Source organism: Podarcis pityusensis (genome assembly GCF_964106645.2).
Source record: "Podarcis pityusensis genome assembly, chromosome: 5".
Classification (NCBI taxonomy): Eukaryota; Metazoa; Chordata; class Lepidosauria; order Squamata; family Lacertidae; genus Podarcis; species Podarcis pityusensis.
The window spans coordinates 24,241,950-24,256,208 of NC_138032.1; the positions used below are offsets into that span (position 1 = coordinate 24,241,950).

At 41.1% G+C, this 14,259-nt stretch overlaps 1 protein-coding gene across 2 annotated transcripts in view; it reads right to left on the reverse strand.

Moving 5' to 3' along the window:
• Positions 1–14,259, reverse strand: part of RNF13 (ring finger protein 13) — a 51,479-nt gene that overhangs the window by 14,684 nt on the left and 22,536 nt on the right. For both annotated transcript variants that reach the window (XM_081008241.1, XM_081008242.1), the window contains exons 5-7: positions 9,569–9,656; positions 2,353–2,440; positions 2,006–2,111 (exon numbers count right to left, since the gene is read on the reverse strand). In XM_081008241.1, coding sequence (XP_080864367.1) covers positions 2,006–2,111; positions 2,353–2,440; positions 9,569–9,656 — 282 coding nt within the window. The remainder of the gene's footprint in view (positions 1–2,005; positions 2,112–2,352; positions 2,441–9,568; positions 9,657–14,259) is intronic.

Below are 14,259 nucleotides of genomic sequence, written 5' to 3' on the forward strand. Positions count from 1 at the left end.
ATGTGGTACTTCTTCCCTAGGGAGTTTGAATTCCATTGTATTTGACCAGTTGTCTCCTAGCAGCTCTATTCTATGTTCTATGGTGTTACCCTTTGAGGTCAGCATTGTTTCTGGTTGTTGTTCTTTAATGTATGATAGAAGAACTGAAAGTGTAATTTCTAAGATTAAAACATCTTTGTCCATTCAACTTCAGATGGCCAGCTCTGCTTCAAGAAATCCCCAGAAAGCTGAGGATTGTGTTTAATGCTTACATCCAGTACACTCCCACCACTGGTTTGGGAAGTGGTGTACACATGACGCTAGCCACAATCCAAATCTATCCTGCTGTTTCTTATTAAATACTGCATTTTGATGTGTGTTTTTCCCAACCCAGCTTTGATCTGAATTGAAAAAAAGAATGACCTAGCTGCATTTTAAGCGAGTAAATGAGTACACAGCCTACTTTTTTCCTTCTATAGATGAAATAAATTTGAAAAAAAGTAACTATGACATTCTAAAATCAAAAAAAGAAGATCTAAAGTATGTTCCTTTGTACAAGCAGATGTTTCCCCCCAATGAAATGAACAAGAACCCATGCATAGGCTACATATATGTGTGAGCATCTACACTCACATAATTCTCTTAACTGGGAATATGTTGTTTAGGCTTTTTAAAAAACCTATTTGTTTCTAGCATTTCGCTGTTATTCTGGCATTAATTTCTAAGCTACCTCAGCAAGGCTAAAAAGGCAAGGATTTTTTACATTGTTTTTAAAATAAAGGCACAACATGAGCATCTAAAAGAGCTGCAAGCACTTTAGGGACCACATGCAGCTTCTTTGGAAATTCTCTTTTGATGAAGGACAATTAGGAGAGTTGTAAAGGTTCCTTCTTTTTTTCAAAATTACATACAAGGAAGACACTGAACCTGCAAGGAATCAATCTAATTAAAGATTAATTAGATTAACCTGCAAGGAATCAATCTGTGTCTTCAACATAACAGCAGAAAAAAATCACTGGGTATAGCATAAAACATGGTGTCTTCAAAGAATTTTATATAAAAAAAGTTAGGTCTAAAACGAGTAAAAGAGTTTTGTCTCTGGAGCATCTGCTGTCATCTCATCCATGAAACTTGCAAATCAAGCATGGCATCAAAGTAACATGCTTGTGTCAACTGTGATGCAGAAAACTATCAATTTCACCTGTAGCATAAAATATACAACTCCAACTGGCCTTATGGAGGGATTGCCTCAGCAGTCAGATCTGCTTTGTCTCTTTTCTGTCCTCCCTCAGCAGCGATGTCAACAGATGGGCAGGTAGGTATAGTTTGGGAGGAAATTCCTCGTGGGCCAAAGTGCACCCACTGATTGGTCATGACAGGCCCACGTGCTGGAGGTTCTCCAATTCTAACAATTCCTAAGTTCTAGAAGCTCACATGCCCTTGTTGTTCTGGGTTTGTAATTCTTTAAAATTTTAATTTACCAATGTATGAACTTCCTCCAACCTACAGAGTTCCCCAAGTAAATCATTACTTTATTCTGGAGCAGCACTGTTTCACTTCCAAACTGATAAGCACTGAGTGGTGGGAGTGACAGCTTTGAATTTTGAGAAAGGCACCATTTAAACTTTCAGTAAGAAGGAAAGAAGGACATGCACTTTTGATCTCTTGTGGGCACCGAAGCAGATGCATACAAAGAACCTCCAGACCCACACCAGCTTCCCTTTTCATATCGACAGATGCAGAACTTCATGTTTGCAGCCCGTTGCATACATATGAATACCCATTCCCACAGAATCTCTTATTGAACTGGTGTATACATGTTAGGGATCTCAATTGGCTGACAGCTTCAAAGCCATTTTTAGATATTTCTTAGTGTATGTCTTAAGAGCTTTAGTGTGCTGATTTCATTTTAAAAAAGAAGACGCACCCTATCAAGTAAGTTGTAGGCTAAACGGATTCCAGCAATACAACAGCAGTATGTTTATATCACTTGTGGAAGGGGAGCAGGAGAGAAGGTTATACTTACCATAAAAATAACAATAAGGATGAGACAGATTCCCACAATAATTAGGAATGGTATTAGGTAGTACTCCAAAGGAAGGCTGAACTCTGGGATTAACAGAATATGGCCTCTGTTAAAGGGGGAAAAAAGGAGAAGGATTGATAGTGAAATTCATGTTAAGGTAGCTGAATATAAATCACTCTTGCCTATGTCCTATATCCACATTCTTCCCCCGACAAAAAAGGTTGTGCCACATTTTATTGAAGTATTTAAATCACACTTTATTGATTTAAAAATCCATATAAAGTTTGAAAAATCACTAGATAATAACAGTTCACAAACAACTAAAATAAAAGTAAATCTTTGCATACCCTTTCTCATAGGTGAATTCTTTAAGAGACTTAGCTGATGTTTCACCAATAAAGACAGATGGAATGTCAATCTTCTTTAAAACTTCAACTGTTCAAAGAGAGAGGACAGAATGGGAGAAAAGATGAGCAACAATATACAGTTTATGAGTGCTGTATACTACTATATATGGGTATAATACTAGTGACAATTGGTGAATATAAGCAAATCACTGTGCAAAGGCACCTTTAATAAAATAATTGTTCAGGTACTTTTTGCGTGGGTGTGCTGTGAAAAATCCATTTCCTTCAACAGTATTTCACATGGACACAGTAACATGTAAATGATCCTTACCCCGCATGACCACATAATAAGAATGCATGTCCCCTCTGTTGTCTGGAATATCCTAGCAATAGCCTGCATACAACTGTGCCTTGCAGGGGGTAATGAACACCCCAGTGTAATTGCTTCTGCGTGAACAGCCACAATAAGAAAGAACTTTCTGGTGGTGTGCAAGTAGGTACAGTAATTTCTGACCTCGATCAAAAGTAACTCCAAGTGTGATGGGAGATGCAGCAAGGAGGGGCTGCACAACAAACATGTCTCTCATGTTTCCTACTCCTCACCACCTCTGTTACGTGTGAAATAGTGTGCTTTCATATCTTGCAAAAACCTCTAATGTCATGTGCAAATACAAGTATGCTGCTCACAACTGCTTTTCTTGTGCCTATGCAGCCATTTTCCAATCACTTCCAAAACCACATTTTAGGAATGCAAGATCTGATGACGTGATACACCAAAAGCAGAGTTACAATCTAAGACAGAGTATCTTGTTCGTCCCTTGCTTCAATACTTCCAAATACGAACACAGTAGGGAGCGGTCATAAGAAATTTTGGAGCAAGGTGTCCAATGATACTCAACTCTTAATTTTCTGTAACATCCGAGCTGGAAATGGCTGCCCAATACTGGATTGGTGTCTGGATGCAGTGGTAGGCTGAATGAGTTTGAATCCTGGCAAGACGGAGGTTCTGTGGGCAAGTGGTTCCCAGGTTTCTAAGATTTGCTCATTTTATTATGTCCGTTACAGGCTATGCTAGTATGCCCTCTAGTGGTATTGCTAGTTGACTTACACCAGCTGTATGTACCTGCTCTGCAAGCACATGGGCTTATAAGAGCAAAAGTATTGATCACTGCATAATGAAAGAGCATTAAATCTCCATTTATAGCAGCGTGTCAGGGTGTGAGAGGTTCTAGTATTTGACAGAACCCCAGTTACAAGGACTATTGTTGGAAATGTGGGTGTCCTTCATGACCTTCACTAAAGCAAAACAGAACTGACATTCCAGGCCTAAAAGTTTTAGCAGCATTTTTATTATGCATCTGCTGGAGCACTTTGGCTATATAAAATGCTTGGTATTTGGTTTTGACAAGTTACTGTCTCTGAACTGGCCTTCTTACTGCAGAAGATGGATTCCACACATTACATATTTGTACTCTACAACCACCAGTACTTTCAAGAAATTCATGTCAATTAGTTCCCTCCACCCCGTTGAATTTTATTGCAATTTTAAAAAAACACTCTGAGAACAACAAAAAAAGTTTTAAAAACATGAAAGGAGGAAAATAAGTTAAGGAAAATGGCCCTCAGGAGAACACAGCACTATAAAGCGTATTGCAACAAAAATAGTATGTATTTTAGATACATATCTATCTATCATCTATCTATCTATCTATCTATCTATCTATCTATCTATCTATCTATCTTTGGCATTTATATACCACCCAGTCTATTATGCCCTCTTGTCATACTGTAATATCTTGATCACCTTTACTGATTTCAGTCCTGTCCCATTAAACTTTAATTAGTTTAATGCTAATCAAATGTCCAGTGCGCTTCCGATGCGACAATGTCCCATTACAGCAGAGCATTTCGCACAGCGGCTCAAGAAGGGCTGGAGAGTCAGCATCTTTTCAATAAAGGAATCTTGGAGCAAGCGGTTTGGAACTCAAATAAAAGGTTTATTTACACAAAACAAAAACCCTGGTGAAGAATCACACATATCAGCAAACACGCCCCAAAAGAAAGGGGAAAGGGGAAAAAGGAGAAAACACACAAGTGAGTTGACTATTTATACAAACTCACATTCCTGGAAGCCTAACGACCTCCAGCTGCTTAGTGATTAGAGCGTCTTGATTAGAGCTTCTTAACCCTTTAATACCAACACCCCCTCTCGCTCGTAACACTGAGCTGTACCAACCTTAATTCAAATTTAAACCTGAACAGAAACATTTATGAAATTGCGGACTCAAAGCTTTTGTAAAACCGTCTGCGAGATTTTCTTGGCTTGGACAATACTTTAGTTCAATTAAACCTTGTTTTACACTTTGGCATACATTTTGATAACGGATATCCAAGTGTTTTGTGTGTGCCTTGAATTGACCTCATTTAGCTAGTTTAATACAAGGTTGATTGTCTTCCCACACTCTGATAGGTAGGGAACATTCTCCAAACAATTCTTGTACCAGTTGCTTATAAAATTCCAGTTCTCTACATACATCTGATAATGCATTGAACTCAGATTCAGTTGAACTTAAAGCTATAAGTGATTGTTTTCTTGATCTCCAACCAATTAGTGCATTTCCAAATTTTATCGCCATTCCTGACACTGATTTTCTATCTGGTCCAGCATCAGCCCAACTGCTGTCAGCCCAACATTCAAGTTGTGTGCTGCCCTCTGCTGATAGTTTTAAGCGAAACCTTTTGGTAGTTTGGAGATACCTTAAAACTCTTTTTACTCCTTGCCAAGCATGCATTGATGGTTTTTCAGCTTGTCTACACAGCATGTTGACAGCATATGTTATATCGGGCCGAGTCCACTGTGCAATGTGGAGTAGACTGCCTATCGCTGACTGGTAAACCCCGGGATTACAGAACTCTGCCTGTTGCTCAGTTTGAGCATCCTTTGTGTAACTTAACTCCATTGGGGTTTTAACACCAGCACAGTTGTCCATTTTAAACCTTTCCAGCAACTGCTGGATCTTAGCTTCTTGGCTGAGCCAATAGTTCCCATCTTCATCTTGCTGAATTTTAACTCCTAGATAAACAGATACATTGCCTAGTGATTTTATCTGAAACCTTTCTCCAAGCTTTGTGGCAAATTGTTTATCGTCCTTTCCACTGTATAATAAATCGTCAACAAATATCAAGACTGCTTCTTGTTCACATCCCGAGCCTTTTAGATAAAGACACGCATCTGCTGCGCTCTTTCTGAACCCCATGCTCTCTAGAGCATCGTTTAAGCAGGAATTCCAATTACGGGCGGACTGTTTCAACCCATAAATGGATTTGTGTAGGCGCCAGACCTGGTTTGGCTTGGCTCCTTCAAAACCTGGTGGTGGCGTCATATAGACTTCCTCCTGTAAGTCTGCATTTAAATAAGCCACATTGACATCAAAATGAAACAGCTTATTTCCCTTCTTAGCTGAAGAGGCTAAAAGCATTCTTAATGACTCCGATCTTGAAGTAGGGGCATAGATTTGAGAATAGTGAACTCCTTTACGCTGCGAAAACCCTTTTGCAACTAGTCGGGCTTTATATTGCAACTCCTCAGTAGTTGTGGGCTTTAAACGATATACCCATCGACAACCTACAGCTTGTTGCCCTTTCGGAAGCTCTGTACTTGTAAACACACCGAGAGACTTCATTGAAGCCATCTCTTTTTCCATTGCTTCCTGCCACTTTGCGGCTTCTGAGCTTGGAAGCTGTTGTACCTCTATATAGCTATCTGGCTCACACTGTGCCATATTTATGTATACACTTGTCACCTTAAACCGCTCTGGCGGCTTGCCCTTTGTGGCACGTTTTGACCTGCGCAATTGCTCCTCTTGTGCCCCCTCTGACCGTTGGCTGTCAGAATCTGTCTCAGACTTTATGTCTGGACGTGCCTCTAGGGATAAAGACCTCCGTTTAGATACCTCCCTTGGGCTTGGTGTTGCAGGCGACCTGCTTCGCTTTTGCTGTCTGCTAGGCCTACTGACTGGCGATGTTGGAACACTCTTAGATTCTGGCTTTTCTACCTTAGGAGAAGAACCTTGTGCCTGGTCAGAATCTGCATCTGAACCATGTGCACCGTCCCCTTCTGGCTCATCACCCTCTGGACTTTCTTTCTCAGCATAAATGCCTAAATCATCTCTCAAAATGTCAGGGTTAGCATGTAAGTGAGTCCATCCGGATTGCTCACAAAATTCAGCGCTCCTACTGAGGACCACTCTTGTAGTATCCCCATCTGGGTTCACGAACCTCCAAGATTTGGCATGTGGTTCGTACCCACAAAAGATGAGTTTCCTAGCCCTTGGACTTCCCTTTTTCCTTAACGCTTTTGGGATAAGTACATAGGCTTGAGATCCAAACACCCGAAAGTAATTAACTTTGGGCTTCTTCCCATATAAAGCAAAATATGGCGTAGTATCAATTACCGAATTATATACTCGGTTCAGAACATGAGTAGCCGTCTGCCAGGCTTCCGCCCAGTAACTTTGAGGAAGTTTTGCATCAAACAACATAGAGTTTGCCAACTCTTGCAGAACCCTGTTTTTACGTTCGGCCACACCTCCTTCTTGGGGGGAATAAGGTGTAGACAGACGATGCTTAATTCCTTTTTTCTTAAAGAAATTCTGCAACACAGACCCGGTAAATTCTGACCCTCTGTCTGTCTGAAAAGCAAGAACTCTAGTACCAAATTCAAGTTCTACTGCATGAACCCAATTTTTAACTGTTTCTGCAGTATCTGCTTTTGTTTTGAGAGGAAAAAACCATGTAACCTTTGTTTTGTCATCTGAGAGACACAGTGCATACCTCGAACCTCCCATGCTAGCAACAGGCATTGGGCCACATAGGTCCATATGCACAAGTTGGAATACTTTGTCAGATTTCCTATTTGAACTGGGATAGCTGCATCTATGAACCTTCGCCCTTTTGCATGCAGTACAATCCAAATACTTAGTACATTTGTTCAATTTGCACCCTTCTGATAATTCAGGTTGCCTTTTAACATACTGAAAATTAATATGTCCCAAACGGCGGTGCCATAAATGAACACAAGAATTATGGGTAGGCGAGTTCACACAACCAGCATGAACCTGTTCAACTTCATCTGGACTTGTCTCAAAATAATATAACCCATCTCTGCATTCCACCTGCAAAAGAGATACGTTTTTCTTTGAAATAGTGCAAACCCCATTTTCAAACACAGTTTTAAACCCATTTCTATCAAGTTCTGACACAGACAAAATACACCCCTTCATTCCCTTTAGCACGTAGGCATCAATTTCTGTTTGCAAACACTTCAAAAACACTGTGCCTACGGTCTCTAAGGAACGTTTAGTTGAATCTGCCATTGTCACAACTTTAAGGGTTTGCAAATGTCTGCAATTCTGCAAACGGACACTAGATGGCGCCACCAGGTGGTGAGATGCACCACTGTCGATCAACCAGCGTAGATTGCTGCCTTGGCCACGCCCTTGCATCAACGCCATTGCTGAAGCCATGTGCTGTGTGCTGTGGGAGTAGCCACGACCTCCTCCTCTTCTTCGACGTCCCCTGGAACTCCTTGTCTGGTGACTAGGGGTAACGGCCTTGGTGCTGTCTTGACCAGGTTCACGTGTACAATTCCTGATTAAATGGGAAGAGGAACCACAGCGAAAACAGTGTCTAGCTGCAAAAGCATTTACTGTGTTCTCAAACTCAGCATTCCCACTCTTAGGCACAGCATAACTCCCCTTTGAAGACAAACCTCTTTCTCTTTGCCTTTTATCCTGTTCATCCGCAAGTCGAGAAGAAATGTATTCAAGGGTTAATTCAGATGAAGGCATAGCTTCCAAAGTTAAAGCTAGAGTCTCATAGCTTTTATCAAGAGAAGACAACAATATGTATGACTGCTGCTCCATAGAGAAAGGAATGCCCAGCTGTCTTAGTTGATTAAAGGCAGACACCATTTTGGCAATATGTTCTTTCACACACGCTCCCGGTTGGAGACGTAAATCAAACAAACACCTTGTAGCATGGATCTTGGCCCCCGCAGTGTTTCTGGAATTTAGCCACTGCAGAACCGTCCAGACCTCATGCGTGTTCTTTAACTCAGAAACATAAGGCATTTGTTCTGGTCCCACTGCCAAAACTAGTAGACCTTGGGCTTTCCTGTCGCGTTTCTGTGAAGCTGCCGCTGCTGCTTTGTCTTCTGCAGACGCGTCTGCAGCTGCCTGTAAAGGCGGTGCTTCAGTACAACTCCACAACTCTTTTGCTTGCAACCAAACCCTTACTCTAGCCTTCCAATCTTGCCAATTTTTCCCATTGAGTCGCGTAAATGGGACAGTAAAACTTCCCTGGGACTCTGCCATCCTCCCTGGGGCTTAGGAACGATACTCATACACCTGTAGACCGTCTCCCAGCTGCTGAGGTGGCTCCTCGAGGAATAAGACGTCTTCCAGCGAGTACAAACTGCGCAGTGCCTCTTTAAAACTTTTCCTAGGCACGTTGCAGGACTCAAGCTGCTTTGAAGGCTTTCGTTGTCGGCAACCGCTTCTGTCTTCGCTCCAGTCCTTTCATAAATCACTCTGAACTGCACTCCTTATCTCCTTCTTGACGTACAAACAACCATAACCTGTCCCATTAAACTTTAATTAGTTTAATGCTAATCAAATGTCCAGTGCGCTTCCGATGCGACAATGTCCCATTACAGCAGAGCATTTCGCACAGCGGCTCAAGAAGGGCTGGAGAGTCAGCATCTTTTCAATAAAGGAATCTTGGAGCAAGCGGTTTGGAACTCAAATAAAAGGTTTATTTACACAAAACAAAAACCCTGGTGAAGAATCACACATATCAGCAAACACGCCCCAAAAGAAAGGGGAAAGGGGAAAAAGGAGCAAACACACAAGTGAGTTGACTATTTATACAAACTCACATTCCTGGAAGCCTAACGACCTCCAGCTGCTTAGTGATTAGAGCGTCTTGATTAGAGCTTCTTAACCCTTTAATACCAACAAGTCCTTTTTAAGGAGGAGGGCTAAACGTCTGACAGGCTTACAATCTTCAAAACATTAGCAGGACCGAAAATGTTACTTCCAACTGGCTGAGTTGGAAGTAAATGAATTTTCATTTGAATTGTACACATTCTGAAGCTTCTGTTTTTGATTGTTGCAAAGAGTGGGAGAATGTCATCAAGCAAGATACCTGTACTTACTGTCTTGAGATCCCATGCTAATGAGGTCATCGGAATCAACATTGTGAACTATGGCTGCCTTATAGCCAGCTCTTTGTGCGTTCAGAACCTGTGAGCCAAACAAAATGCCTGTCAACAAAAAAACTGCACAGAACTGATAAATTAACTCAGAACATTTTGTGCATAAGAACATTAGCAAATATTAAAGATATTAGCAAGTTCCCTTTCATTCATGCAGTATTCAAATTGCTACACAAAATATATCCATATATCCACTTTCCCTTCTCCCATTTTATCATCACTACAAGCTTGTGAAATAGGTAAGTTGGGCTGAAAGACAGTAACAGGCTCAAGATCACCCAGTGAGTTTATGAGTAAGTAGGGAATTTGAACTCTGGTCTCAGTCCAGCATTCTAATCACACCACCACACCGGAAGTATACTGTCCTTTGTGCACTAGTTGGTCTCTAAGGTGCTATTGGAAGGAATTTTTTTATTTTGTTCCGACTATGGCAGACCAACACGGCTACCTACCTGTAACTAGAACTGTTAATAATGTACACTATTCAGTACCCTGCATTTCCAACTGAAGTTGACTAAGTATATAGTTAGTTAACAGTATATAGTTGGTTAACAGAGTTAACTCTGTAGAATACTTCCAGGAACTCCGTGAGGTATGTTACACTGTCAACTGAATTTGGTGTCCTACTTTTATACTACTGCACTAAAAATAGCTAACAGTGATCCTAGTAACAGCCTGTTTCTGCATAATCATGCAAAAACGTTAGGCTTGATCACATTCTTCTGTTAACAGCTTTCCACTGGTGGAGGAAGGGAGGGGGAACTCCCTAATTTAATCACAGACATAACCAAATAAAATAAGCTGGTTAAAACATAAGCGTAACCAAACTACGGCTTAGCAAAATTGTGTCAGGGTTCCTGGAGTCACCAATGAGTTCTTCCCACAGTTCACCTGCTGCTCCAAGCTAAGCTACAGTTTAATTTAGCGTGTCATCCATACCCAGGCTAATGGTTTGTCTCCTTCAGACAAGCCATGAGTCCTGGCTTGGACAACATACTAAGTCAAAGCATGGCTTAGCCCACAGTAGTGCAGCAGGTCCAGGGGAAGTGCAAAACAGCTGTAATCTCTTCCTTGGAAGCTTACACATTCATGTCAAACCTCACACTCTCAAACTGTAGATTATTTCCTCCTCTTTCATGTGCACAGTGATAAATGGGTTAAGAATCCCTCCAAGCCTCCTCAAAATCTAGTCCTAAATCTTCATCACATGTGGTGATCTGAATTAGAACTATAAGGATTCAATGTAGCAGCATTGTAAAATTTTAAAAAATAACAATTGCAGTGTGCTAGAACAGAGCTCCCGGAAGGCAATGATGCTTTTAAATAATTTCTGTTTTCCTTTCAGGGTTTTAAAATGCTCTCACAGCTCCAATGCATTATACTGCAAGTGCCAACTGATACCAAGGCTGACCCCAAATTCCATATCAAAACATGTTCAGTAAGGCTTGTGCCTCTAAGAGAGCAGAGGAATCTCTCTACACATGAAACCATCTCTCATTCTAAGCCACGGCCACATAATGTGTCTCCATCACATCCCGCAAAACAGGGGAAAATGTGTTCTGGATAAACCACCCTCTCTTACTCATCAGTTATAGTGACGTCTCTCACAAGGACAACACAGGTTAAATATATGCTGTACAGAGCTGTGGTTGCTCTTGCAACACCCCCCCCCCAAAAAAAACAAAAAACAACGACCTAGCTGGTCTAGGTTTATAGGCCAGCTAAGTTATGGGATGCTGAAGGTGCCCATTAAACACCAGTGCGGGGGGGGGGGGGTGGCCCTGTTTCCACCCCCAACAGTATATTCTTATGGTAAGCATTTGAGCCAGAGAGGAAAGATGCACCATGAGGTTAGCTCACTAATTTAATTTATACAGCACGAGTGGAAAACCTTTTCCAGCCACAAAACCACGTTAACTTGTGGGCAACGTTCTGGAGGGTATCACTTACCAGTAGTGGACAGGACCAGAGGCAAAAGTGGGCAATTTGCATCCCGCAATGCAAAAAGGCGGAGGTTTCTACGCTCAAGATATATTTTCGCAGTTGAAGGGCAATTCAAGGCAGCCAAGGAGCAGAACATGTGAGGGGTGTGGTCAGGGGAGTACAACCTGGGGAGACTCTAAGGGCCCCCCGACCTTGGGTTTCTCCGCCTCTGCTATACCACAAATAAAGTATTAAGGTTCAGGGCTGGCAGCCTGCCCAAACCATGAAGCCTTTAGCATCATAAAGCACAGCGAAGGAAGCTTTCAGCAGTTTTCTGTGAACCCTAAACAGCACTCCGAGGCTCCTGCTTCAATCTAGCTAGAGCAGAAACAGAAGCACTCTTGGTAGGGGCTGGGGATAAGATTGGAACACTTTGTTTCCAAAGTCCTTACAAATAAATACATAAACACAAAACTGAACTGCTTAGATTTTGATGTCTAAACAACCATTTGATCTACCAGGCAGACATTCATGGATATTCATAACCTGCTGATCTACAAAAGAGGAAACACACACAAAAGGAGCCAGCAAAATATGCCAAAAACTCACAAGTTCACTTATTGTTTATTCAACTTAATTCCCAGATTTGTTTTCTGAATATTTCCTCTCAATAGATTGAAAGAGCTCTAAAAACAAAACTTTGTGGAAATGTGCCGCCTTTTAAAAAAACAAATCATGCAGGTTTTCCATTCAGGAATCAGAATTGATTGCAGTTGTTTTCAGTCTATTGTTTCAGTTATTAGACACACAACTTCAGGAGACTTTGTCCATGCCCAAGTTCTGTGTCATCCCCAATTGCCTGCTACTTATTCTATTAGTGGATAATTTACAATCTGCCTGGGGCTCAGTAGGCATTTCTCAAGCACAAATAACCCAACTCTCCTGGCAACTGTGCTCTGCAAAGTCAATAGCATTTCTTTAGGCGTGGGCTGTCTAACTGGATCCATCAGTAGACTCTGTCCTACACTGGCGCCTCGTCTGTTGCAGTAGGTTAACCATACTGCACTTTTTACCACCAGGTCACAGCAATTATCTCCCCTAAAGGAAACTGGCATTTACATTCCTACAGCTCTTGTTGCTACAGACATCCAAATCCTTTGGGAGATGCATAGGTTACACTTCTGGATGCTGCACAGAGAAAGCTGTCATCTGTTCCCACGGCTTGCTTTTCCACTGCAGCAAGAGATCAAATGAATGAGCTACAGGCAGTTCTCATTACTGCATTCAGCTGTGAAGTTTTGAAGCAAGATCTGTTCTATGCTGATGTCACAGGATCAGAAAGCACACAAGATATGCTTCATACTTTTTCTGATTTGTGTACCACAGAAGATTTGAAGTTGAACTAATTGTAGGATAAACTATTACAGGAATATAATATATTATTCGTTTTGTACAACACAAAATATTTTAACACAGCTATCCAGAACACACAGGTTTAGATCAACCCTCCATCCAAGACAGGCTCCTTTCCATTGGATGATGCGAATGTTGGATGCAACTCACTGGGCCCATTTGGGCAAGCAATCATACCTCAGCATAGTAAAGCTGAGATATTGGCAGAACTGGCACTTTTACAGGTGCCACATAATACCTGAACTGCATCTATAAAAACTCAATCATTTAGTGGCAGCACTGACACTTTGGAACTCCCTGCCTATTGACCTTCACTGTATTATTTTTGGTGCCTGCTAAAGTCATTCTTATGTAGATGTGTCTACCCATATGTTTAGAAAGTCTGTATGAGTTTTGATTTGTTTTAGTCTATTCTATTGTGGTTTTAACTTTCTGTACGCTTTAAATTATGGTTGTAAATTTTGTAGTGGTCATTTTATTGTTGTAAACCACTTTGATGCTTTTTCTACAATCAAGTGGTATATAAATTTAATGAAATAAATAAATAAATATGAACATGCCTCACATAGCTTGGTGAGAAGGAGCTGGCACATTGGGACATCTCCATTAACTACAGCTTCCCATTAAGTCTGAACTAGGCATCAATGGGGAATGGTTTCCAAAAAAGCTAGAATATGAAGCCAACTTTAAAGCATGGCTTAATATTCTGGATAGTTTAGAAGCCATTAACCATCAATAACCAGTTCTGGTACAGCAGGAAACTATTCTTAACTAACACTTCCTGGCTCATGAGAATGGAAGAACAAATCAACTGTGTGAGTATGCAAGGTTCATTCAAACGTAGCTGCTATCAAAATCAATTAACAAGTTTTTTTGCCCAAGTAACTAGAACAGTACAGACAATGATAATAGAAGAGAAAAAATGTGCAGTGAGTCTATATGGGTTTTTTGCAACTAAGTTTATTTATGCACATTGATTCTGTTTTAGGGAGATGTGCATGCACACCTTGGAGGACCACAGAAAGTTTTGTTTACTATGGTGTATGCAGTAGTACTATAATCCCAGAACACCTAGGTAATTTACCCAGGATTTTAAGCACTGAAAATTAAAAGGCAGTGGTGGGCCACAAGTTAGCCACTCCTGCTCAAGCCCAACATTTCAGGCTTTGATTTGACAATGCTGTTTTGCTTTCCTGCTCTCACTTTCAGAGGTGACATTAGCAATGCAGCATTATAGTATTCCGTCCCATCTAACAAAAGCAACCCTAAGGCTGTCAAAGCTCCTCCTGTAAAAA